Here is a 26,390-nt window from a genome sequence, read left to right as displayed (position 1 = left end):
ACGAATGTTGGCTTAATTTAGTCATTTTTCAATTGTACTGGCTGTAGGGTTATGGTAGTATGTCACGTGCATATTTAAAGCAGTATTGGTTGCTGAATTTCTTATTTACTGAGTACGGTATGCCATTTCATTGCTATGGGTGTTTTTCTTGTAATGTGTTTTGTGTGCGTTGTTGTGTTTTACAAACGAATTTGGTTAAATTTTGTCATTTTCAAGTGAATGGGTTATAGGGTATGTTAGCGAGTCAAGTGCATATTTAAAGTAGTTTTGCTTGCTGAGTATCTTATTTACTGAGTACGATACAGCATTTCACTGCTATGGATGATTTGTGTTTTCTTGTAATGTGTTGTTTGTTGTTGTTTTACCAATGAATATTAATTACAGTTTTTCATTTTCAAATGTACTGGCGTAGGGTTATGCAAGTTGGTCGAATACTTGTTTTGATTTTGGTGTATTATTTTAAACTGTTTCGTGCTTTCTAACTATGGAAACATGATTTATGTTTCATGTACTAATTCTTCTGTACGAATATTATGAACGTTATCGGCGTGAGTTATATTATGAGAAAATAATGCCCAGCTGCGTCCCACAGCAGACAGTGGCCCAATATTTCCGCCATATTGGATTCTACATTAACGTCTGATAGGTTGTAGTTGGTCTTGCCTTAAGTTGCAGTGGAAATTTAACATTGGAGACTTGTATTGGTTTCTTAAATGAATTTCCTGCATTGTCTTCTTGTATCAAAGTATTAAATAACCATCTTGTGCATCATGTTATTGTATAGTTACAATTATAGACATTTATTTGGCTGTATATTTTATAACTAGTAATATTAAGCAAGGTTATTTATTTGTTTCTGCTGACAACTGCATCGCACAAAATAAAAATAACATTATCATGTGGAGAGTTACGTCAAGTTTACATGAAGAAATAACGATTTCTTTTATGCCAGTGGTTCATATACGACTTTTTCTGGACTTTTGAAGTACCGCGTGAGAGATATTGTCTCGGTGATTTAAGATAGCACCACTAAGTCAAAACAAAGCTGTCAACATTGGCAAAGACACTGGCGAGTTTTCAAATATGTATGACTGGCAACCTGCTTAAAAAAAAGAGTTCTTTAGAACACATCTTTCAGTCATTTTACTTTGAAAAAGAATATACCCGGGGTCAATAGATGTCAATAAAAATGGGACTGTCCAATTGTAATTGTGAAGATTTGCGAGGCAGTTGATCTTCCCCAGAACCTACCCAGGAAGTTGGAAGTAAAAGCCATGACTGCGGAAAGGACGAAACATCTTTTTGACAACGTTCGAGAGAACTGCACAGGAGAAACGGGGGATCCGTTGTGCCAACGGCCATGCGACATTAAGGTCGCGGAACCTGGGTCAAGTAGTGAGACTGATTGTGTTCGGAAAAGGAGAGGCCACGTAATTAAGCATATTCCAGGAAAATGAGCAAAAATTCGGTTTTGTTAATACAGGATAAAAGATAGATTAGCAATGCAAATCACTAATTGGATACCGACTGTACGGTGTGTAGTTTCAGAACGATCTTGTGAAATACCCAACATTATTATTGTCATTATTATTAGGATGATTATTATTAGCATTAATACTATTATTATAATTATTGTATCCTTATCTTATTTGTATATCTTAAGCTAGAACTTCTGCGTTCATCAGTGCCATCAGTGTTATATCCCATTTTGCAATAAATTTTCTCGAAATTTAATAAACTGTCTTACAACTTCAAAGTTGCATAAAGTGTTCAGTTTTTAAGGTAGAGACTTTAGGTTTTCATGAAAATTAGGGCATATTTATCTACTATCAAAATATGAAATACACCAAAAATGTGATTTGCCAACCTAAGGTTTGGTTTCCTGGAGAGCGTCGCATATTCTTAAGAACCTACGGTACTGGATAATGCATTTTGCAGGCAGATATTGGTTGATTATCAGCCAGTTTAGTCCTGTGACCTTGAGCCAATCTTTGAGAGATATATAAATTCCCTAGTCTCTTTAGTTCTATAATCAATCCCAACTTAGATAAGTTTTCACATTTTTAGGCTGCTCTTTAACATGATGGTTTTCCTCTTGCTCCATGCATCATTTTATGATATTCACTGGGTTGACTGTGACAGTATTGGTTCAAAAGGTTAATCTAAGGTGCTCTAGGGTAACTGGGTCCTGATTTTACAGCATGACCTCCTGTTACCTTCATAAAACTGTAATTTAAGACAAGTAACAAGCAGTTTTTGACTACAATATATGGCATGATTGTTTAGCGCTAAAAGGACCAACATATTACATACCGGTACCTTTTAAGGCAAGTCTTGAACATTTTATATTTGTTCTATACATCTACAGTATATATATATATATAAAATAAGAGTTTTGTCTGTATTAAATTTCCGATCATTTATGTCTTATACAGGTTTACCGTACCGGCTACGATGACAGATATTCGTGTATGTGTATTTTTGCTGCTAAGTCCATTTCAACGCCGAGCCACGAGAAAATGGGTAAACAGAATTTAATAATAATCAGTATATAGAGTAGGGGTAGGGGTATAAGAAAATACAGTCTAAGCTATAAACAATTTTATTCAACCTGGATGAAATTGTAGTTTATGGGAAGGCACCTAAAATTTAGTTTAATTGAAAAGTACTACAAAACAAAAGTTATAGAGAATAAAATGTCTGATCATTTGTGTTTTATTCAGTTTTGCTGTACTGACTATGATAAGAGTGGTATTTCAGAGTCAGAAGAAAACTAAATGTGAAGGCCTACAATATCGAAAGCACATAACATTGATCAGCAATAACATTACATTGACCATTGTTGTGTTGTTCTTTGTCTTTTATGCTGCCACTCAACTCCGATAGATGGGATTACTGCTGCGTACAGCCTGACTGAATATTGGCGGGAAATAACTGGGGAGTTAGAAAACTTTCTTCTTTAGCATGCCACTCCTCTGGTTCATCATAGTATTCCAGCTATTCGATCCTTACTCTGACGCGCTGTTTCGAATGAGCAGTGTAGTAGTAGTAGTAGTAGTAGTAGTAGTAGTAGTAGTTTTCTTGCTAGCTGCTTTACGTCGCACCGACACAGATAGGTCTTATGGCGACGATGGGATAGGAAAGGGCCATGAGTGGGAAGGAAGCGTCCGTGGCCTTAATTAAGGTACAGCCCCCGCATTTGCCTGTTGTGAAAATGGGAAACCACGGAAAACCCTCTCCAGAGCTGCCGACAGTGGGGATCGATCCCACTATCTCCCGAATACTGGATACTGGCCGCACTTAAGCGACTGCAGCTATCGAGCTCGGTAGTAGTAGTACCTGGTCTAGAATTATAGTTCAGGCTTATTCCAAATTACATCACATAATTCACTAAATAAAATTCAACGCTGAAAAGGACTGTTTCGTAAGAAAAACTTCTTCCTCTTCACTTTTATTAAATTCTACATTCGTTCTATTCCAAATTAGCAGTGAAGAGGGGGTGTCTCCTCTGGCTTGGAGGGAAAACAGATTAGTAAAATTGTGTAGTTTTTGCCCTGGGATTCTCCACTATTCGCCAACCCCCTACTCGCCAAAAAAGACAAAATCTGTTCACGGTTTACGGCTGTCTGTGGCTTGGTCATTCCAGCTCCGGAATTTTGGACTATTAGATTGGCAGCATAGTACTGTTCGTTAAAAGTGAGAAAATGTGTGGTTCTTCATTTGATCGAGTATTTCATATGAAAGCATTGCTTTTAATCGCACCATTCCTACTGATATCATTGTAATGACCTACGTTAATTTCAGTTGGGAAAACCAGTAAGTCTTTCTGAGGATGTAAAAAGGCAGGTGGAGAGTGAGAGTCTGCCATTATAATGAAAACTCCCAAACCTGATCGTGACTGATGGTAGGTAAGCAGGCCTACCATTATAATGAAAATTCCCCAGACCTGTCTTCATGTGAGAATAGACGTTTGTCGACTTCCCTGTCACGTTTGTAGGGTAACGTTAAGAGGAATGCAATTTAATACTATCTTGCTCTCGTGTACACTACCTAACGTAGAATTCTGTATACAATATAGAATTCCGTAGCGAAGTATGTGTACATCAGCTACTACATGAATATTTTTTTCTTATTGGCTTAGTTGCCCCGTGAATGTGGGGTGACTGGACCACCCCAGGTGATATTCTGTAAGAGTACTGCAGCAAATGTCTGGGGTACATTCAATTGATTTAAAAAAATAATGGTATGATCAATTGTTTCATTTAAGTACACATTCTGGCCATTGTATCTGGACCCCAATAAGGGCATTTGAAAGAAAGGGCAAAGAAAAATGTCCAAATAATAAAAAAGTAATATATTTATAACTGTATTAAAAAAACTTGTTTCTTACCAAGAAATTACAAAAAAATTCAAATTACAATCATTTCTTGCCATGAAATTACAAAGAAATGATGAGGAAAGCAAAATTTAAAAAAATTATAAATTAAGTAATTAGGCCTAATTAAAATAAATTTGAGTTTAAAGAAGTATTATTTGAATCCTCATACATTAATGAAAACTTAGTGGAAGCTAGTTATATCACTGAGGTCTCCTGCAAAACCAATCATATTATTAAACCTAGCGGAACTACTTGTTATTGGTTGTAGAAGTTTCCGTATGATGTCAAACTCTGTAATGTGGAATTTCTCATTGGTTTCTTTGAATTTCATTGTCTGCAAATGTCTTTTGTAGAAAAGAACCATGTAGCCTTCATTCTCTTTTTTGTAAAACCTTGGCTACATATAATCAGAAGCTATTCTCTGTTTTGCCAAAAACTTTAGCGATAAAAACTCACCAGTTTCAGGTGTAATTCTGTCTTCATCCTCATACTCTGAGAAGCTTTTGAGATAGTCTTCTTAATATTTTTCATCACAAGAAGAGTCGTCATGAACTTCTTGTGATTTTGATTTTCCTTTTCTTTTCTTTCCTTTTTTCTCAGAACTTCACTCTTTTCTTGTTTACTTAACTGGAAATTTTTAATTCTTTTATTAAACTTGATGAAATATCTTGTATGGAACAAGAAGTCATGACAACATGACAGGACTCAATATAACAAAGTTTTACACGTTATAATTCTCATGTTAGGTCCGTATTGAAATGTACGTAAATACAAAGTATGTTACAAGTGTTATTATTTTTTATATCCACCTATTCATTACAAAGAAATCTTTTTAGAAATTAAATATTATTATAAAATGTTAAGGGACATGTTTCGCCCATATTAAGGGTATCATCAGCCTCAAACTCGACCCTGTATTGTGAAAAATCAGGATCCTGATTGCTCTTACAAGTCATAAAAAGATGATATCATTGTAGGTGTCTGTCCAAACATACAAATTGTTAGAATATATTTGGCTAAAATTGCAGTATCAAGCTGCATGTCAAAAGTTCACACGATTATACTTTCTGGAGCGTTGAAAAACTTGTTGGGGTAGAGTTCCATTATAAAGACTGAGCTGTTTATTACTCTACCCCAACAAGTTTTTCAACGCTCCAGAAAGTATAATCGTGTGAACTTTGAGGCTGATGATGCCCTTAATATAGGCGAAAGATGTCCCTTAACATTTTATAATAATATTTAATTTCTAAAAAGATCTCTTTGTATTGAATAGGTGGATATAAAAAATAATAACACTTGTAACATACTTTGTATAACAAAGTTTTACCAAACAAAATTTTTAAAAAATTAGGCTACATGGTAGTTTATTTTACTTGTTACACATTATTGGGGTAATTGGGTCTGGATGGATGGCCCAGTTACCCCTTCTTTGAAAATTTTCTGGGGTAACTTGACCACCACTGCCAGACAAACTACAGCAAGCTCAGGAGTGGTTATTATCAAATTTATAGATAAACCATTCATTATTTTTATGCCTAACTGGTAATAAAGAAACGGTGCTTACTAAGAAATGGCGCAAGCCCGTAAAACATTTTAAAACATGACATTGTTTTAAAAAACTTCTTATTAAAAATTAGTGGCTCCTTCTTCTTCTTCTTGGGATTTTCTTGGGCGCTGCTAAAAAGCCATTACCCAGTCGCAACACTTATTTTATCACAAATCTTCAATAGAAATATATACTGAGTTTTACTTATGACTGATAGAGTTGATCAACACTTGTAGAAACACTCAAGAAACACTAGGGTTACAGGTCGAGAACGTGACGTCTTCATAGGTTACAGCAAAGAGATTGAGTTACAGTTATGTAGAGGAGGATGCGAGTTAAGAAGCTCATAAGACTCTCTAGTCAAAAGAAGTTAGAGTTTAATGTTACAATTATCCAAAAATTCTTGAATAGCAAGACCAAGTGAAGGTACAGGCTGTTGAACGAGGCGAGTGACTGTTGAGGGTACTTGTACGTTTTGCGAGCGTAAAGTGTGGAAAAAACGTTTTCTGTGTAGGGCGAAATGGGAACATTGAAAGAATATGTGATTAATGTCGGCCATACTATTATTACATGGGCACATGGGTGAATCCACTAGCTTTAATTTGAATTTATAAGCCGGAGTCAGAGCGTGATTAAAGCGTAATCTGGTAAGTGTTGTAATATGTCTGCGTGAATATTTTGTTATGGAAAACCATGGGCGACTAGCAATACTTGGTTGCAGCTGATAGTAAGATTTTTCTTTGAGTTTCGCCGATTGTGTCCAATTGTGCTGCCATTTTTGTTGAACAGCAAGTTTAATAATCGGCGTGAAATCTGTGTAGGGAAGGGCTATGGAAGCATTGATTCCGGTTCCGTATGCAGCTTGTTTTGCCATTTTATCAGCCTGATCATTACCTGCGTTGTTCGAATGACCTTTTATCCATGTTAGAGTTACATCAGCACCATTTTCATCGAGTTCAAATAAAAGGCGTCGAATATTGCAGATATACCAATTTGTATAGGACGTGTGTGGCATTAAACTTTAAAGTACACTTAAGGAGTCGGTAAAAATGATCGCTTTGGAGATATGATTATTTTTTATGTATATCAAAGCTTGTCGTATAGCGAAAGCCTCAGCAGTAAAAATTGAGGCATAGTTTAGAAGTGTGTATTGCTCGCGGACGTGTAACTGCGGAATGTAATATGCGGCTCCCGTGCCTACATGTTGTTTGGATCCGTCTGTATATATTGTGAGAGTAGGATTTAGATCGTTTTTTGCCATTTTAAGTGTTAGTTGAGGTATTTCAGAAAGTTGCATTGTGCTGTTATTAAAGAAAATGTGCTGAGACACTACAATATTTGGTTTGTAGTGCATAATATTGTATGGCATTGTATTGTATGGAAGCGAAGCATTTTGTTGAATGCCAGTATGATATTGTCGCGTCAAGTTGAATGCGTCTAACGAAGCTGGAGTTCGTGATTGCTGTTGAGAACGTTGACGATATTTCTCCATTAATTGTAGTTTGGGTAGAATAGGATGTCTAGCTAGCGCCATTCGGGGCAATAAAAATGTAGAAGCTAAATACAAACGGCGATAGTGAAGACGCATGTCACATGTTTCAACAAGTAACGCATTAGTTGGGGTAGAGGGTAAAGCGCGTATACATAATCGGAGTGCTCGATGTTGAATTACGTTGAGCTTGTGAATAAGAGTGGAGGATGCGATATCAAAATAAAAGGATCCATAATCTAAGTGCGAGCGTATTGTATGCCGATAAAGTAATAAAGCCGTTACGGGATCAGCACCCCAGTTTCGTCGAATTGTTAATTTCAGTATATTAGTAAATTTTTGAGTCTTTGTTGAAAGGTATTCAAAATGGGGTTTCCAGGACAGTTTATTATCTAAAAATATACCAAGATACTTATGCACCCGGACGATCGGAATTGTAATATCTGCAATTCTGAAAGAGTCTGTATTATACTTGCGTTTATGCGTGAAAATCATGGCCACATTTTTAGTAGAGGAAAGTTCCAAACCATGCTCGTTTAACCATGCTTTAGCAGCAGTTAATGCTCGAGTGATATGAGTTCTGCAGACTTCCAGACTTTCATGAGAAGAATAAATGGCTATATCATCCGATAAAGTAATATTTTTGCATCGCGAAGCACGACATCTTCTAAATCCTTTAAGTATAGAGCAAATAATAGGCCACTTAAAATGTCGCCCTGAGGTAACCCATTAGACGCGTATCGTACATTAGACGTAGAGGTTTGGCATGTGATTTCCATTCGCCGAAAATATAAAAGATGTTGGAGTATTTTAATAAAATTAGCATGGAGATGTAAGTTATGAAGTTTCGACAGTAACATGTGTATGGGCACGTTGTCACAGGCAGCTTTGATATCAAGGAAGCAGCAATTGTTCCATGTTTGCGTTGTTTTGTTAGTAGCAAATCCGTTAATAATATATGAATGGGATCCGCTGTGCTTCTCCCTTTTATAAAGGCATATTGATAGACCGGTAGCAAATTGTGATAAGCTAGACACCATAAAAGCCTTTCCAAAAGAATACTGAGGAAGACCTTCCTTAAACATGATCCTAAAACGATTCCTCTATATTCGATGAGATTGGTAGTCGAGAGTTTGGGTTTCGGTATGGGTACAAGTGTAAATGTATTCCATGCAGGAGGAGGAGCATCTGAGTTTAGTGTTTTATTGTAATACGCTACGATTATTGCATGAGCATGATAAGGAAGATGGGAGAGCATTTTATAGGTAATATAGTCCGGTCCAGGAGCAGAAGTAGGTTTCTTTTGGAGTATGTTAAAAAATTCTGAATAAGATATAGGTTGGGAGAGTGTGAGAAATTTATCTGAAAGATGCATTGTAGTATACTGATGAAATTCTTGAACAACGAAATCCGGAGTTAATGTGTCGTAAAATTGGGAGATGCTTTCGAAGTGTGGTTGGTCGATTTTATTGCATCCCGTATGAGCTAGTTTTTTTATAGCAGCCCAGATATCCTTCAAACATGTGTTTCTATGGAGGGAGTTAATAAAACATCTCCAAGATTCTCTTCGTCTTTCGTTGAATACTTTTCTCAGATGGGCAGTGTACTTTTTATATTGCAAATAATTAGCAGGTGTGAAATTTTTATTTAAAATTCTGAGCAGGCTGCGTCTTCGTTTCACCATAGCAGCGCATTGCTTATTCCACCAGTGAATATTAATTCGTCTAGTAGTATTGTTATATTTGCGATAATGAAAAGGGTGATATATGTCTAGGTAGCTTTGAATATGTTGATGTGAGGAGGTATAGGCAGAAGCTGTTTGTGAGGCAAATTTAATGCGATTTAAAATATAATCATGAAAGAGGCCAAAAGCAAAATCGTGCAGATTCCGTGTTCTACGCTGAAGGTTTAAAACTATGTTCTGCGGATGGAGCTGTGTTATAATGTCAATAATTATAGGAAAGTGATCACTTAGATGAGTGTCTTTGTGCGTACACCACATTGATTTATGGACGATATTTTCGGAACAAATTGATGGATCTACTGCACTGTTAGGGTGTCCGGGTGGAGATAGCCGCGTAGGAGAGCCATCATTTAAAATAAACAAATGGTTATTTAAGACTGCATTAAGAATATGACGTCCTTTTGTTGTGATATCGACACATCCCCAGTCAATGTGATGTCCTTTGAGATCATCTGCTATTAGTACACTGTCTTGGGCTGAAAACTGTGAAAAATAGTGATGCCATTGAAAGGCATTGCCTTGTATGGAGGGGGGGAAGTAGAGGTTCACGATAAGGAAATGTTGTACTCTCACAGGCAAGGAGTATGTGTTAGGAATCGTGTAAGGCAGCAAGACGTTAGTATATGGTATTTGCGACGCAGTTAAAGTGAGTACCCCACCATAGCCACAATCATCGAGTCGTTCAACATTATAACCCTGGATAGAAAAGGTAGAGTCAGGTTTTAACCATGACTCTTGTAATATAATAATATGGGGATGATATTCATGGACGAGAAGTATTAATTCGTGCTTTTTTGGAATAATATTTCTACAGTTCCATTGCAGTATGCGCATCCTCCTCTACTAAAAACTGACTAACCTTGTTAAAGAGGATTTTTAATAAATGAGCCCATTGAGGCTGTTCACCCAGAACGTCTACTAATCGCTTAAGTCTTGCAGTATGTCTGCGTGAACATTCTTTGTTAATCGCGGGAGTTTAGGTCGATCAGATGAAGTCTGAGGACCTTCTGAAGGGGGAGCCGTGCTATTTGACTGTTCCACTTGCACCTTTGGCAGTTGAGACTGTGAAATAGATGCCCGTAGAGCATGGTCCAAAGTAGGATTGCGTAAGATCGCGTGATAGCCTGCTCTATCAAAGCCCGGCAGGGGGTCTGGTCGAATTGGTCTTTGAATTAGGTACTTCAGTGAATTTCCGTTTACGAGGAGTCTCACGTGGAGACGTCGAATTGCTTGTACTAAGCTGCGGGAATAGATGTGGAACACTAAAGGGGGAAAAACCTGTCGGATGGAGTTTTTCTTGTGCTTCCTGGAAGGAAATATTGTCCACACACATCATGCGCTCGATTGCGATTTGTTGCTGATGAACTTCACATCGTTCGGATCTGACACTGTGATTTAGCCCACAATGTAGGCATTTACGTAATACATCAGAACATGTTTGAGTTTCATGATTCTTAGAGCAATTACCGCATCTCGAGTATTTTGTTCTGCAGTTTTTGGCTGTATGCCCATATCGTTGACACTTCCCGCAGATAATAGGGCGAAAAATGAATGCCTGAACCTCTAGTATTACGTGAAAAATAGTAACAAATTCAGGTAAAGCTTGGCATTTGAAGGTTAATTTTATCGTTCCCGTAGGAACAAAGTTAGCTTCTCCATCAACTATCACACGTCGGTTGAGACGTTGAGCTTTGACTATGGGGAGGGGGGATTCAATATACTTGATAATGTCCTCCTCAGTTAATTTCTTATCAACTCCCCGAATTAATCCAATGCGATATAAGTTGGATTCCGGAATGAAAGCTTTAAGTTTATGAGAGCTCAAAATGGGGTGTTTGAGAAAATTGTTGGCATTGTTAGCTGAGTCAAATAGAATCTGAATACGCTTTGCACCTTTCGGTTTGATAGATTTTATACCGACAATTTTACTATCGTAGAAGAGCCGAACAAGCGCCATGGGATGAATATTTCCAGTGTTTTTCTCATCAGCTGACTCAACATAGATTACATACGGCCCGCGGTGACCTGAATAGTAGTAAATCGGATTAGTTGTACCAGTTTTATCAGACTGTTTATTGGATGAAGAGTTTTCACCACCGAGAGCAGGTGTGATGTCACTATTAGTGGTTGACCGCACTGTTTCTTCATGATCAATATCACTAGAAATGTCCATGTCCGGTGAACGGTTAGTACCGCCACCCCCACTGTCGAAGCGAGCCATACATATACTGTAATGCTTGCACTATAGAATACTCCACTTGTCGCACACGAACTAAGTAGGAAAGTAGAACCGCACACTACCACTGTTCGAAGCGAACTCAAAGTGGCTCCAAATGAAGTAGTGGCTATTGTTCTAGAGAGAAACAAAGAAGATGAAGGTAAGCCAACCAAATAATATTATAATTCCCACAAATATGGACATGAATAACCCCTAGTCCAGTTATCCCATGGCCCCAGAAACCCCAGAGCACCATATAAGGCTATCAACCCTGAACATCAATGGCAAAACCTAAATCTTGAACAGTGGTAGGCAAAGTCATGGATGTAGGGCAATGATGAGAGGCAGCCATATTGACACTTGCTGCATGGGTATACTGTATTTGCTATCTGTAAACTAAAAGACTTCTTCATACATGAATAAATATTCTGTGAAACCATCCAGTCATCATATTGCTGCACTTGGGATTTTGGTATGAGTGACCTTAGGAAATACAGCAATGTATATTGGACAGTTTATCAAAGAAATAACTTGCAGGATGTGATTATTTCCTCTATATTGTTGGCCAGAAGTACGAGAAAAGCAGATGAAATGAAATAAAATATGCGATAGTCCACTGGTCACTGTAGTACCGGTATACTGTAGTCTCATGACTACCTTAACAATCACTTCAATATTAAGTTAAGGAAGCAAATCTGTCCATTATATCATTCCCTACATATAAGCTTTTCTGATGTATCTTCATTAATACATTTTGGTACCTATAGCTCAATGAACTGTCCAATACTGGATGTTGGCAACCCCAGCTAAACCAAGATGCTACTGATCAAACATCCTGAGTTAGTGTTTACTATTGTTAAGGAAGCCAGTTCGTTTCTGTTATCTCATTCATTACAGGCACCTTGTTTACCCAAATACTGACCTTACTCAACATTGCCAGATTTCAGAGACCTCATAAGACCTGGTGTCCGACTCGTTGGCCGAATGGTCAGCGTACTGGCCTTCGGTTCAGAGGGTCCCGGGTTCGATTCCCGGCCGGGTCGGGGATTTTAACCTTAATTGGTTAATTCCAATGGTCCGGGGGCTGGGTGTTTGTGCTGTCCCCAACATCCCTGCAACTCACACACCACACATAACACTATCCTCCACCACAATAACACGCAGTTACCTACAAATGGCAGATACCGCCCACCCTCATCGGAGGGTCTGCCTTACAAGGGCTGCACTCGGCTAGAAATAGCCACACGAAATTATTATTATTATTATTATTATAAGACCTGGTCTTTCAACACAACTATGCTGCTGGCTATAGGCATACTGGTAGGTAGAATATTTATTTAATTCAGAGGTGCTTACTCCCTTCCAGCAACAACTATTTTCAACTGGAATATGGTAGAGTTTAAGTTGTTATAAATGATGTATTAATTTATTGAGTTCAACTCAATTGAAAAATATTATATCGTATTTATAAAATATGGTGTCATATTTTTAGCCATTTCTACATTCAGTCTAGCTGATTTTTGAAAGATTGGCTCAATTTTTAAATTCTTTATTAAAATAACATGAGTCCTTCAATGAAATACTGTTGGTCAGATCATGATGAACTAGAAGTTTATAATGAATCACAAAATGCTATGAAGAATATGTGACAGTTAAAACAATCTTTCCTTCTCAAAACATATACTCTGAAGAATTCCAATACCCGTACCGGTAACCTATTAATTAGATCATTCTTCAATAGTTGTTAATCTGTTGGAAGTAATCTCTTTTCATTCTTTCTAGGAACATTTGCTGTGGTGTGTATGATGTCTAGTAAGCCGATTACTCTTTATTCTACAAGTGAAGCACCTGACCACTCTCTTAATTCATCAGCAGATGTCCTAAATAATAGTAACACTTATGATGGGGCTTCAACTTTTAATGGAACAACAGAATACACAGCTGTTCAAGTAGCCACTATTTTGTGCTTTGCAGTAGGAATTTGGCAGGTTTGTCTTCTTTTAATTATTAACTAAAAGCTCTATAATCATGTAGAATAAGAACTGGATAGAATGGAGCATCATATCATTGTAATAAATTGGTAGATCTGTTTAATTTGAAGTGGATTGTTTATAATACCATAGTCTCAAAATCTTGAGCTGTTTAACATGTTTCCAATCTTATGTGGGTTATTAATAAAACACCATAAGGATAAGAATGGCCAGAGCTATACCTTTTGGAGAATAAGAGTGAGAATTGAATTGGTTGTGGAGCAGTACTGGTTCCAGAACGAAGAAAGAGGGTTGAAAGCTGGAAATCTCAGAGTAAGATGCCTACCTCTCATCTTGTCAAATACTGGTACTTGTTTAATGTGTCCCACCTGAGATTAAAACATGTTGCATAGCAGCCAACCTCATAGAACCCAGAGTACAGTGGAACCTTGGGCTTAATGGGAGTGCCATGCTTTAAGGTATAATATGTTGAATTTTCTGTTAGCGCATTTCTGTAACTTACATCAGTATATTCTTAATGCCAGTACCGTACACTATGTCTTTGGGCATTATATTATAACAGGAAAATGTTAATAACCTCATATTACAAAACTTATGACTGTATGAAGGAAGATCCAAGCTTATTAAACCAAAGCAAATATGATTTAAAACTCCATCTAAGTCAAATCAGGGTTGCTTTGAGGTACCATTATATGTTTATCAAATATAATTTATATTGATAGAAATTGTTTCAACCCAGGAGCAGAGTTACCTTGTAATAATTCCAATAGAAAACTGCACTAGCTGTTATTTAATGAATCAGCAAATATTCCTATACCGAATGTATTTTAGTAATATTGCTAAAAGAATTTTTCCTTCCTTTTGTCTCAGAGTTATTCTGAACTTGGGCATCGTTAAAGTCCACATACTTCTTCATCTTTATTTACCATTTCCAGTCTTCTAGGCTGGGTTGTGAATCAAGGACCACTCCTTTCCTACCTTTAACATTTCTTCTACTTTTACTAATCTCTTCTCTATGCTCTCCTTCACCGTATCAGTCCACCTCTTTCTGGGCCATCCCTGTTGTCTTTCTCCTATTATTTTCTCCATAAATACTCACTCTGGAACTCTATCCTCTTCCATTCTCGTCATGTGTCCATACTATTTCAGATTACTGGTCTCTAACTTGCCTTGCAGTTCAGAGAATCCATTTCTCTGAATTCTATGTTTTTTATTTTATCCCGTCAAGTCTTCCCAATTGTTCCTCTAAGGAATTTTATTGTGGCAGCTTGGATTCTGCTTTCATCATAGTTTGTCATTATTCATATGCCCGCCACATATGTCAAAATTGGTGTGTAATACATTGAGTCCAGAATTTTCTTGCATTTTGCTGGGACATCCTAGTTCCACACTATACCTCTCACACATTCATAAAATTCATTGTCTTGTTGGATTCTCTTCCCAATGTCTTCATTTTCCCCCCATCATTTGCAAGTATACTCCCCAAATATTTGAAGTTATTCACAACTTCTGATTGACTTCCGTTTACCGTACCGGTACTTCAATATTCCCTCATTATTGCTACTGTCTTATTCTTCTTCACACTTACTTTAATTCCATATTCCTTTAACTCCCGATTCCATGCAGTGACTTTTTCTTGTACTTCCATTTCATCATCTTCCCATATTACCCTGTTGTCTGCAAAGAGTTAGGCCTTTGTCTTTTTGCTTCCCATTTTATGTTGTACACTCTAACGGATTTTATCCACGACTGTGATGAAGAGTAGAGGGGATAATACACTTCCTTGTCAAAGTCCTGTTTCTGCATTGAACCAGCTTATTTGTCCTATCTTAGTCTTCAGACTACTCACACACTTTTCATACATAGCTTTGATCATTTGGACTTCGTTATGCTTTCCTACTTTTTTATCAATTCATCCCAGACCTGTTGCCGTGGTTCACTGTCATATGCCTTCTCATTATCTATAAATGTTATCTCTAATTCCTACCTCAACTTCCATCTGTTTTCCAATCATTTTCTTTAACGAAAGATTAGATCAAAAGTTAACCTATCTCTTCTAAATCCAATTGTTCTTCCTCCATAGTGGGACATTATTATTGTTTAAGTAGTAAGGAAAGTTGTAGTATATCAGTTTGATAGAATCATCTGTGTTGTGATAAAGTGGTGAAAAGTTATCTTAAATAATACAATGTACCTACCAGTACCATAGCAAAATCTTAATTCAATTCATGGAGCAAGAAAAATATTAAATCATTATTATTCATATCATTATTTTTGGAAGCAATTTCTAATTTGTTTATAATCATATTCTTGAATTTTCCACTGTGTCGCTTTTTCAGTTTCCTTAAAGAAGCCCACAAGAATTTCAGTTTACGTCAGCATTTGCGATTTGCACATTTCAAGTTACTGACTGCTCTTTACTTACTAAAAAGAAGAGTTGGATGACCAGCCTGGACACCACTATCTGTTTTTGGATGCATAATACTACTCCCTTCATCACTGTGATGTATTGCATCACTGTCATTGTACACACTGGCAGTAATATTTTTGCTACACCATTGTTTTCTCCTTCATCACAATAAGGGTGTTCATGGCTTCTCTTTAACTGCCTCCTTGATTGCTCATGTTTCACTGTTTTGTATTTAGGATAGTTAGGGAACGCTGATGGTACAATTCCTAATTTTAGATATCGTTTTATGATTCCATTTGTATAATGTTTGGAGATGAAATATGCACTGGAGATGAGAGAGCGGTCAGATGGGCACCTCAGTTTTCCACCTTCACCTAAAATGGATGGATGGATGGGCATATCGTTTCATTATAGGAATTCTTTAAATTTTATAAATTTTAACTATGGGGTCATATATTCATATAGGAGAACCAGAAGAACGAAACAAACAGGCAGTCAACACTTACCTAGGTGGGAAATAGCCTTCAAACAATTCCCTCTTAGAAAACCATCACATAGAAACTCATAAAGAACACTTAATTCTTTCTTGCCTTGTTGTTGCTACATGGTGGAGCACAGCAGTAAACCATTTCAATTGACACTGTTTCACTATAAATAATTATACTAAGCATGGCACATCGCAATATTCAACTGCTATCTAGATGCCACATGCAGACCAAAAGCTGGTGCTCACTGGTTGTGAGGGGTGTAAGGGCAGACTTTCCAACAGGATGGGCAGGTTGTTTATAACAAATGTAGGTCTAGGTTGTATAAATATACATTCTAATTTCTATTGGCAAGGGAAACTCCTCTGTACCTTGGTTGAATTTAGGTATAATGTATTGTATTTTATTTTATTTCATCCAAGTGATCATACAGTTAGATTGTTCTATTTACAACTCAAACAGATACAAATCACAAAATAGAGGCATCTAATTAAGACTGAACATCTTATTATATCAAGTACCACGGATAAAAACACTTTACATCAAGAATAAGAAGAAGAAGTAACAAATTTTTAAGGACTTTAAACTTACCTTAATGGAATTTTTATTGTCTGTATAATTGTTTCTATAGTTTTGTATGCTTTTAGCTGAAGATGTCTCCAAAAAAAAAAAAAAGTCCTAAGTTAGATGTGTATATTAAGTGTTAGTTATATATGAATATAAGATAATAAACAAGATTTAAGACTTATTTTAGATTAGTTGATAATTCTCAGTAACAATTTTTGCATTCTAGATAAACTTTCAAGTACATCTACGGTACTATGTTATGACTTATCTCGCCTTATAATGAGAGTGACGGACGAGTATTGAATGGCAGAAACTACCTCTAAATCGAAGTTGAATTAGAGTTCATACAGACATTACAATGAAATTTATAAACTGCAACACACTTTTGTTAGCATTGTTTGTGTGTGCTATCCAGATTATTCTCAACATATGTAGGTGCATCGAGCTATGTACCTTGCGTATTGAACGGTGGCAAGAAACATCCAATTACCCCGAAAAACAATCCTTTCCAAACTCTCTAAAACTGTTGGTATTAGCATCAAATGTATTTTCCAATTATTATCTATGCTTGAATATCTTCTCTGGCTAGACCCTCTTAAGATGTAGCACAGAAGACATGTAGGGAAGCCCTGGTCTCTTTAACGATGGTAATTAAAATAATGTCTTCTGTTGGCCTCATCATACGATTACACCTATTGCAGATTCAAGGTTTGTTGGGTGCTGCCTTTACGGGGAAGTGCAGACAGGCATAGAGGAATGGTGCCACTTCGGTACTGCCAACCAAGGAGGGAAAAACAAATGGGGAGAAGGAATAAATCAAACTCATTCTGAACAATTTTTACTTCATAAATGCATGTTTACTGTACGTATATATACAGGATGGTCGGGAACGATATGAACCAGATGTACGAGTGTTAGAGGGTTGGTCATAATAATAAATAATTTGATATCTCTTGCCATTGTTATTTCATAAGCTGCTAAAATTAGCCAATCAGATCACTTCGGGGGTAAATTCAAATGGGCTTTGCGAGGTAGTGTTGCTAAATTTGCGCGTGGCTTAAGACCAGGTTGTGAGCATCAATCACCACTGCATGGCAATGTTGACACTGATCAGGCTTGGAGTGCTATGTGAGTCCATGCATGCCACATGGCTGTTTAACAAACATTTCCATAAATGACCAATCACCTAGCTGCTACCAATGCCAAGAAATCAACATCAAAGACAAACACACTGTGGGTTTCAACTGGTGTCACCCTAGTGCACTGGTGTCAAACCTTTGTCTGGCGTAAGCACAGTGCCCATGCCAGAAATACCTGTGCACGCGGATGCAAGTTTATTCCCCTCAGTCCACTTGTACTTCCCCAAGTTGCTAACTCAGGGCTGTGCATGCCTATCGACGACCGGCTACAGTTACCTGTTTTGGTCTACAAGTAATGGCTTAAACGTACAGCTACATTGGCTGTGTAATAAGGATTGACACAGTAATTTGTTAGTGTGTGTTTGTATTTGTATACCTTGTATACCTTGAAGAGACACTGCAGTACTTTTAATCGAAGCCTATTTTCCTTCATCTATATATATAAAATAACTTGTCCTGTCTGACTGACTGACTGATTCATCATCGCCGAGCCAAAACTACTGGACATAAAGAAATGAAATTTTGGGGATACATTCATATTAAGATGTAAGTGCTCACTAAGAGAGGATTTTTGGATATTCCGTTGCTAAAGGGGTGAAAAGGGGGGGGGGGTGAAATTTTAAAATGAGTGTATCTATATCTCAAAACTTTGAAAGTTTACAGATGTAAAAATTGGTATTTAGAATTTTCATTAAAAATAAAGGATCACGTATTTTTTCGTTTTCATAAAATCCCAATAGTAAGGGTGAAAAGGGGTGAAAAATGGGTTGAATGCCTGTAATGAGGATACTTATATCTCGGAAACTGAAGACATTTCAGATCTGAAAATTGGCGTTTTGGATCTCCTTTAAAGATAAAGAAACATGCATTTTTTTGGAAAATCCAATTAATGGCGGGAGGGTGAAAAGGGGGTGAAATTTTAAAATGAGTGTATCTATATCTCAAAACTTTTAAAGTTTATAGATGTAAAAATTAGTATTCAGAATCTCCTTTAAAAATAAAGAAACACATATTTTTGTTTTTGGAAAATCCCAGTAGGAAGGGTGGAAAAGGGTGATAAAGGGGTTGAATGCCTATAATGAGTATACTTATATCTCAGAAATTGAAGATATTACGGACGTGAAAATTGGTATTTGGGATCTCCTTTAAAAACAAAGAAACACATTTTTCTTTATGGAAAATTTATTTAATGGCGGGGGGATTGAAAAGGGGGGTGAATTTTTAAAACGAGTGTAATATATATATATATCAGAATTTTAAAGTGTACGTATATAAAAATTGGTGTTTAGAAAAGGGGGTGAATTTTTAAAATAAGTGTGTCTACATCTTAAAACTTTAAAAGTTTACAGATGTAAAAATTGGTATTTAGAATCCCCTTTAAAAATGAAGAAACACATGTTTTTTTGTTTTCGGAAAATCCCAATAGGAGGGGTGAAAGAGGGGGAAAAAGGGGGTTGAATGCCTTAAATGAGAATACTTATATCTCATAGACAGAAGATATTACATACCTGAAAATTTGTCAATCAATCAATCAATCAATCAATCAATCAATACTGATCTGCATTTAGGGCAGTCGCCCAGGTGGCAGATTTCCTATCTGTTGCTTTCCTAGCCTTTGACTAAATGATTTCAAAGAAATTGGAAATTTATTGAACATCTCCCTTGGTAAGTTATTCCAATCCCTAACTCCCCTTCCTACAAATGAATATTTGTCCCAGTTTGTCCTCTTGAATTCCAACTTTATCTTCATCATGTGATCTTTCCTAGTTTTATAAATGCCATTCAAACTTATTCGTCTACTAATGTCATTCCACGCCATCTCTCCGCTGACAGCTTGGAACATACCACTTAGTCGAGCAGCTCTTCTTCTTTCTCTCAATTCTTCCCAACCCAAACATTGCAACATTTTTGTAACGCTACTCTTTTGTCGGAAATCACCCAGAACAAATCGAGCTGCTTTCCTTTGGATTTTTTCCAGTTCTTGAATCAGGTAATCCTGGTGAGGGTCCCATACACTGGAACCATACTCTAGTTGGGGTCTTACCAGAGACTTATATGCATTCTCCTTTACATCCTTACTACAACCCCTAAACACCCTCATAACCATGTGAAGAGATCTGTACCCTTTATTTACAATCCCATTTATGTGATTACCCCAATGAAGATCTTTCCTTATATTAACACCTAGATACTTACAATGATCCCCAAAAGGAACTTTCACCCCATCAACGCAGTAACTAAAACTGAGAGGACTTTTCCTATTTGTGAAACTCATAACCTGACTTTTAACCCCGTTTATCAACATACCATTGCCTGCTGTCCATCTCACAACATTTTCGAGGTCACGTTGCAGTTGCTCACAATCTTGTAACTTATTTATCACTCTATAGAGAATAACATCATCCTCAAAAAACCTTACCTCCGATTCCACTCCTTTACTCATATCATTTATATATATATAAGAAAACATAAAGGTCCGATAATACTGCCTTGAGGAATTCCCCTCTTAATTATTACAGGGTCAGATAAAGCTTCACCTACTCTAATTCTCTGAGATCTATTTTCTAGAAATATAGCGACCCATTCAGTCACTCTTTTGTCTAGTCCAATTGCACTCATTTTTGCCAGTAGTCTCCCATGATCCACCCTATCAAATGCTTTAGACCGGTCAATCGCGATACAGTCCATTTGACCTCCAGAATCCAAGATATCTGCTATATCTTGCTGGAATCCTACAAGTTGAGCTTCAGTGGAATAACCTTTCCTAAAACCGAATTGCCTTCTATCGAACCAGTTATTAATTTCACAAACATGTCTAATATAATCAGAAAGAATGCCTTCCCAAAGCTTACATACAATGCATGTCAAACTTACTGGCCTGTAATTTTCAGCTTTATGTCTATCACCCTTTCCTTTATACACAGGGGCTACTATAGCAACTCTCCATTCATATGGTATAGCTCCTCTGACCAAACAATAATCAAATAAGTACTTCAGATATGGTACTATATCCCAACCCATTGTCTTTAGTATATCCCCAGAAATCTGATCAATTCCAGCCGCTTTTCTAGTTTTCAACTTTTGTATCTTATTGTAAATGTCATTGTTATCATATGTAAATTTTATTACTTCTTTGGCCTTAGTCTCCTCCTCTATCTCGACATTATCCTTGTAACCAACAATCTTTACATACTCCTGACTGAATACTTCTGCCTTTTGAAGATCCTCACATACACACTCCCCTTGTTCATTAATTATTCCTGGAATGTCCTTCTTGGAACCTGTTTCTGCTTTAAAATACCTATACATACCCTTCCATTTTTCACTAAAATTCGTATGACTGCCAATTATGCTTGCCATCATGTTATCCTTAGCTGCCTTCTTTGCTAGATTCAATTTCCTAGTAAGTTCCTTCAATTTCTCCTTACTTCCACAGCCATTTCTAACTCTATTTCTTTCCAGTCTGCACCTCCTTCTTAGTCTCTTTATTTCTCTATTATAATAAGGTGGGTCTTTACCATTCCTTACCACCCTTAATGGTACAAACCTGTTTTCACATTCCTCAACAATTTCTTTAAACCCATCCCAGAGTCTGTTTACATTTTTATTTACCGTTTTCCACCGATCATAGTTACTTTTTAGAAACTGCCTCATGCCTGCTTTATCAGCCATATGGTACTGCCTAACAGTCCTACTTTTAAGACCTTCCTTTCTATCACATTTATTTTTAACTACCACAAAAACAGCTTCATGATCACTAATACCATCTATTACTTCAGTTTCCCTAAAGAGCTCATCTGGTTTTATCAGCACGACATCCAGGATATTTTTCCCTCTGGTTGGTTCCATCACTTTCTGAATCAGCTGTCCTTCCCATATTAACTTATTTGCCATTTGTTGGTCATGCTTCCTGTTGTTCGCTTTTCCTTCCCAATTGACATCTGGCAAATTCAGATCTCCCGCTACAATCACATTTCTTTCCATGTCGTTTCCCACATAGCTGACTATCCTATCAAATAATTCCGAATCTGCGTCAGTACTACCCTTTCCTGATCTGTACACTCCAAATATATCAAGTTGCCTATTATCTTTAGAAATGAGCCTTACACCTAGAATTTCATGTGTTTCATCTTTAACTTTTTCGTAGCTTAGAAATTCTTCTTTCACCAGAATGAACACTCCCCCTCCCACCCTTCCTATCCTATCTCTACGATACACACTCCAGTGCCGTGAGAAAATTTCTGCATCCATCATATCATTTCTCAGCCATGATTCAACTCCTATTACAATATCTGGTAAATATATATCTATTAAATTACTTAATTCTATTCCTTTCCTTACAATACTTCTACAGTTCAACACTAACAATTTTATGTCATCCCTACTTGATTTCCAGTTCCCTGTTCCCTTATCACCGCTCCCTAGGCCATCCCGTTTCCCTGAATGTACCTCCCTATTACCCTTCCAAACAAATTTCCTAACTTATACGTGCCACTGCGATTTAAATGAAGACCATCTGAGCGCAGATCCCTATCTCCTACCCACCCATTAGGATCTAGAAATTTCACTCCCAGTTTCCCACATACCCACTCCATAGTCTCATTTAAATCCCCAATCACCCTCCAGTCAGTATCCCTTCTACACAGTATTCCACTCATAACAATCTCCACTTTCTTAAACTCACCCGTGCTGCATTTACCAGATCCCACACATCTCCAACTATGTTGGTACTTACATCAGCTTGCCTTATGTTGTTGGTACCAACGTGAAACACTACCACCTTCTCCTTCCCCTCCTCCCTCTCTTCTACTTTCCTCAACATCTGGCTCAACCTAATTCCTGGATAACACTCTACCCTGGTTCCCTTTCCTACACACACTTTCCCCACGTGTCTAATGATGGAATCCCCCATGACCAGGGCCTCAACCCTACCCACCTCATTTGATCCCCTCCCCTCCTGGTCAGCCCTATCTTTCCTGATAGCTGCAGAAGCTACTTCCTCCTCCCTTTTCTCCTTCCCATGACCCTGTTCCACCTGTCTTTTCCTATCCTCTACTCTACATTTTCCTTTCCTACCTTTTCCCTTTCTCCTACTTCCACACATCTCAGCAACAGTTCCCTGTCCCTCATCTTCCCTCTGTTGTTCTACCTGGAGTGACTCGTACCAATTTCGCACAGACACCTGTCCTGAATTCTGATCCTGAATAGAGCCCTTAGCCTGCAATCTCCTTCCCCTTAGAACATTAGACCACCTGTCTTCAACAACTCCTCCCTTTCCTTCCCCTCCCTCTTGTACACCTACTGTAACCTGTACATTGTTTGAGGGAGTCCTATCTTCCTTCCTGTCTTCTGTGAGAATCCTGATTATCTCCCTCAAACTTTCCAACTCCTCCCTCATACCCCTCAATGCCTCGCCACACCTACAGTAAGTACACTCGCGCTCCTTGGTCATTCTTTACGGGGGGAAAAATGAAATTAAAAATAAAATAACTTATTTGCAAAAAATAAATGAACGGAGGGATATATTGTCTGGGATAGTACACAACAATAAGGTAATTAATATACGACTACACTACAATACTACTTAGTCGTGCTCTATTTTTTATCCTACAACCCCTGACAGGATAAAAACTGCTGTTAATTTCTGAATATCGAAAGTAATAGCCTACACAAGAACTACACAATTCCAAACTGCAATTAAGCCTATTCTAATTACAACAACAGTATTTTAGTAAGAGTTTCTACGGATACCTCTACTACACCAGTACTACACAAATATTTTACAATAATAAAATAATCACACTAAATTCTAATTCGTATACTACTGTACAGTACACTACAGTAATTTTAAACTACTTTCAGACGTATCCTAATTACGATACCGGTACCGTACCGTATGTCACTAAACTAAGCACAACAGAAATGAAATTTGCAAGAACTACTGTACTCAAAGATTACCAACGAAGCTCAATGCTTAGACAAATTATTATTAGTATTACGGTCTAATGAGATACACACGAATATAGCAAGCAAGATACGGCACTATCTAAATGTACACTGCGTTTGGTTAAATGCTGAAGTATCGAAAGGATTGCCGTACACGAAGAAAAACACGAATATAACTGGCAAGATACTATCTAATATATTATACCTTAACTTCACTACAATTCGACTGAAATGTGGTTATATGATTATTACAGCTGGTAGATTACTATTATTTTCCCTACTCCACGGGACGGAGAATAAAAGTCTCCTTAATTAGGCCTACTGAAAAATACCAGGTTGTCTACAGTAATTTCTCAAATATTTCTATGAAAACTACTACTACTACTCCAGGGACTTGAACTGCAATTACTGGGATATATTAACTTTATTATTATTAGCTAACCGCTCATAAATACTGAAAGATCGAGGAAGCGAAATATAAATTACGGATACTTTAACTAGGTACCTACTCAGAAGTACAAATGAATGGAATACAAGGTCAGCTGATTTTTATTTATATTTACTTGACTACACTACACCCGTTGTTCACGACTGTAGCCAACAATGCAATATTTGAATATGAGGAGCGACAATAATCAATAACAATACAACGACTGTTAACTATTACCGTGTAATCTCTTTAACTTCTTTTTTAAATGGAAGTTTACAGGCGTATCGTGTTTTTTAATGTAGTAAATTATTACCTTCGCGATAGTTTGAACGGATATCTATACGAAATACCGGAGAAGTTGCTGCAGAAGTTACGGTACTATTCCTTATGATAATCTGCCTTTGTAAGTATAACCAACGAACCTACAGATATTTAGAAATATTTTTAAAGTTAATATTATTACCTAAAGTATTTCCTAAACCTAAATTCGAAACAAGGTACACCTAGCTAGCCTACTTAACCTCGAAAACGTAATTTACTGAAGACCAACTGAATTACTTGTTACAAAATTTAAATAAATATCACTACTCCCAATTTCTACCAACAAGCACTAAACACCACTATATAAACAGCACTAAATGAATCAGATATACACAAAATTTAGCTATTTCAATAGATTTTCACTACTTTATCACTACAATAATGCAAGGGCTCTCTCAACAGCCAACCGTTCTCAAGCGCATCCAACAATTTCCTTTGAAAATAAACAAACACGTATTTTTTTGTTTTTGGAGGATCTAATTAATGGGGGTTAAACAGGAGTGACAAATTGGTGTGAATTTTTGGAAAGACTGTATCTACAGTATATCTCAGAAACGTAAAATGTTACAGACTTAAAAATTGGTATTTGGAATCTCCTGTAAAAGAAAAGAAACATAGGTGATTTGTTTTTGGAAACTCCACTTAAGGGGAACTAAAAAGGGGTGAAATTTTAAAATGAGCATTTCTGCAGTATATCTCAAAAACTTAACATGTTACCGAAGTGAAAAATCGTATTTTTATCTCTACTGGAAAAGAAACATGTATTATTTGTTTTCTGAAAAACCACTTGCGTGGAGGGATAAAAGTGACTGAAAATGGGGTTGAATTCTTTTAATTAGTGTACTGATATCTCAAAAGCTGAAGATGTTACAGACGTGACATTTGGTATTTGGAATTTCCTTTTAAAATAAAGGAATACGTATTTTCTGTTTTCGGAGAAAAGGGAGGAGGGAAATAGAAAATTTAGATGCATTATTTCTATGAGGATACTATTATCTCAAAAACGAAAGATTTTGCAGACGTGAAAAATTGGTATTTGGTATCTGCTTTAAAATTAAACAAACCCGTATTCTCGGAAAATCCAATGAAGGGGGGGGGGGTTAAAAAATTGAAAAATTAATTGAATTAATTGTTTGAGGATACTTCCATCTAACAAAAACTAAAGTTTTTACAGACGTAAAAATTGATATTTGGATCTCCTTTAAAAACAAAGAAAAACGCATTTTTGGGCGAAATCATTTTGGGGGGCGGGGGTGAGAATGAGTTGAGTTCCTTTTATGTGGACACACATCTCAAAAACTGAAGATGTTAGAGTCGTGATAAATGGTATTTAGAAGATCCTTTACTATTAAAGAGGCAAGTATTTTTAACGGGAAATTCACTTAGGGGGGGGGGGGGTGAAAGGAAGTGAAAAAAAGTGAGTTCTTTTTATGGGGATACTTATATCTCAGAACTGAAGGTAACGGAGACGTGAACATTGGTATTTGGAATCTTCTTTAAACATAAGGAAACACACCTTCTTTTTTCGGGGGGTGGGGGGGGTGGCGAGGTAAATAAACTTGAAGGCTGTGGGGTGAAAAAGGAGTTGAGACCAATTGATTGTACTGTTTGTACTTATTCTGATCATAAACTGATCATTTTTAATCTTTCCTGGGTTTGTTTTCAAGAACCATATTTTCCTTTGGAGTACATAAAGTTAGATTACAGTAGATTCTCCTGGCATATA

At 36.9% G+C, this 26,390-nt stretch overlaps 1 protein-coding gene across 1 annotated transcript in view; it reads left to right on the top strand.

Annotated features, from left to right (window-relative positions):
- Prestin (prestin) overlaps positions 1–26,390 on the top strand; it is a 422,871-nt gene that overhangs the window by 294,992 nt on the left and 101,489 nt on the right. The window contains exon 5 of the mRNA XM_067141052.2: positions 13,158–13,363. Within this exon, the coding sequence (XP_066997153.2) occupies positions 13,158–13,363 (206 nt within the window). The remainder of the gene's footprint in view (positions 1–13,157; positions 13,364–26,390) is intronic.

Source organism: Anabrus simplex, chromosome 2 (assembly GCF_040414725.1).
Source record: "Anabrus simplex isolate iqAnaSimp1 chromosome 2, ASM4041472v1, whole genome shotgun sequence".
In the NCBI taxonomy this organism is placed as follows: domain Eukaryota; kingdom Metazoa; phylum Arthropoda; class Insecta; order Orthoptera; family Tettigoniidae; genus Anabrus; species Anabrus simplex.
Note: the sequence above shows the minus strand (reverse complement) of the source record. Positions and strands in the feature narration are given on the sequence as shown.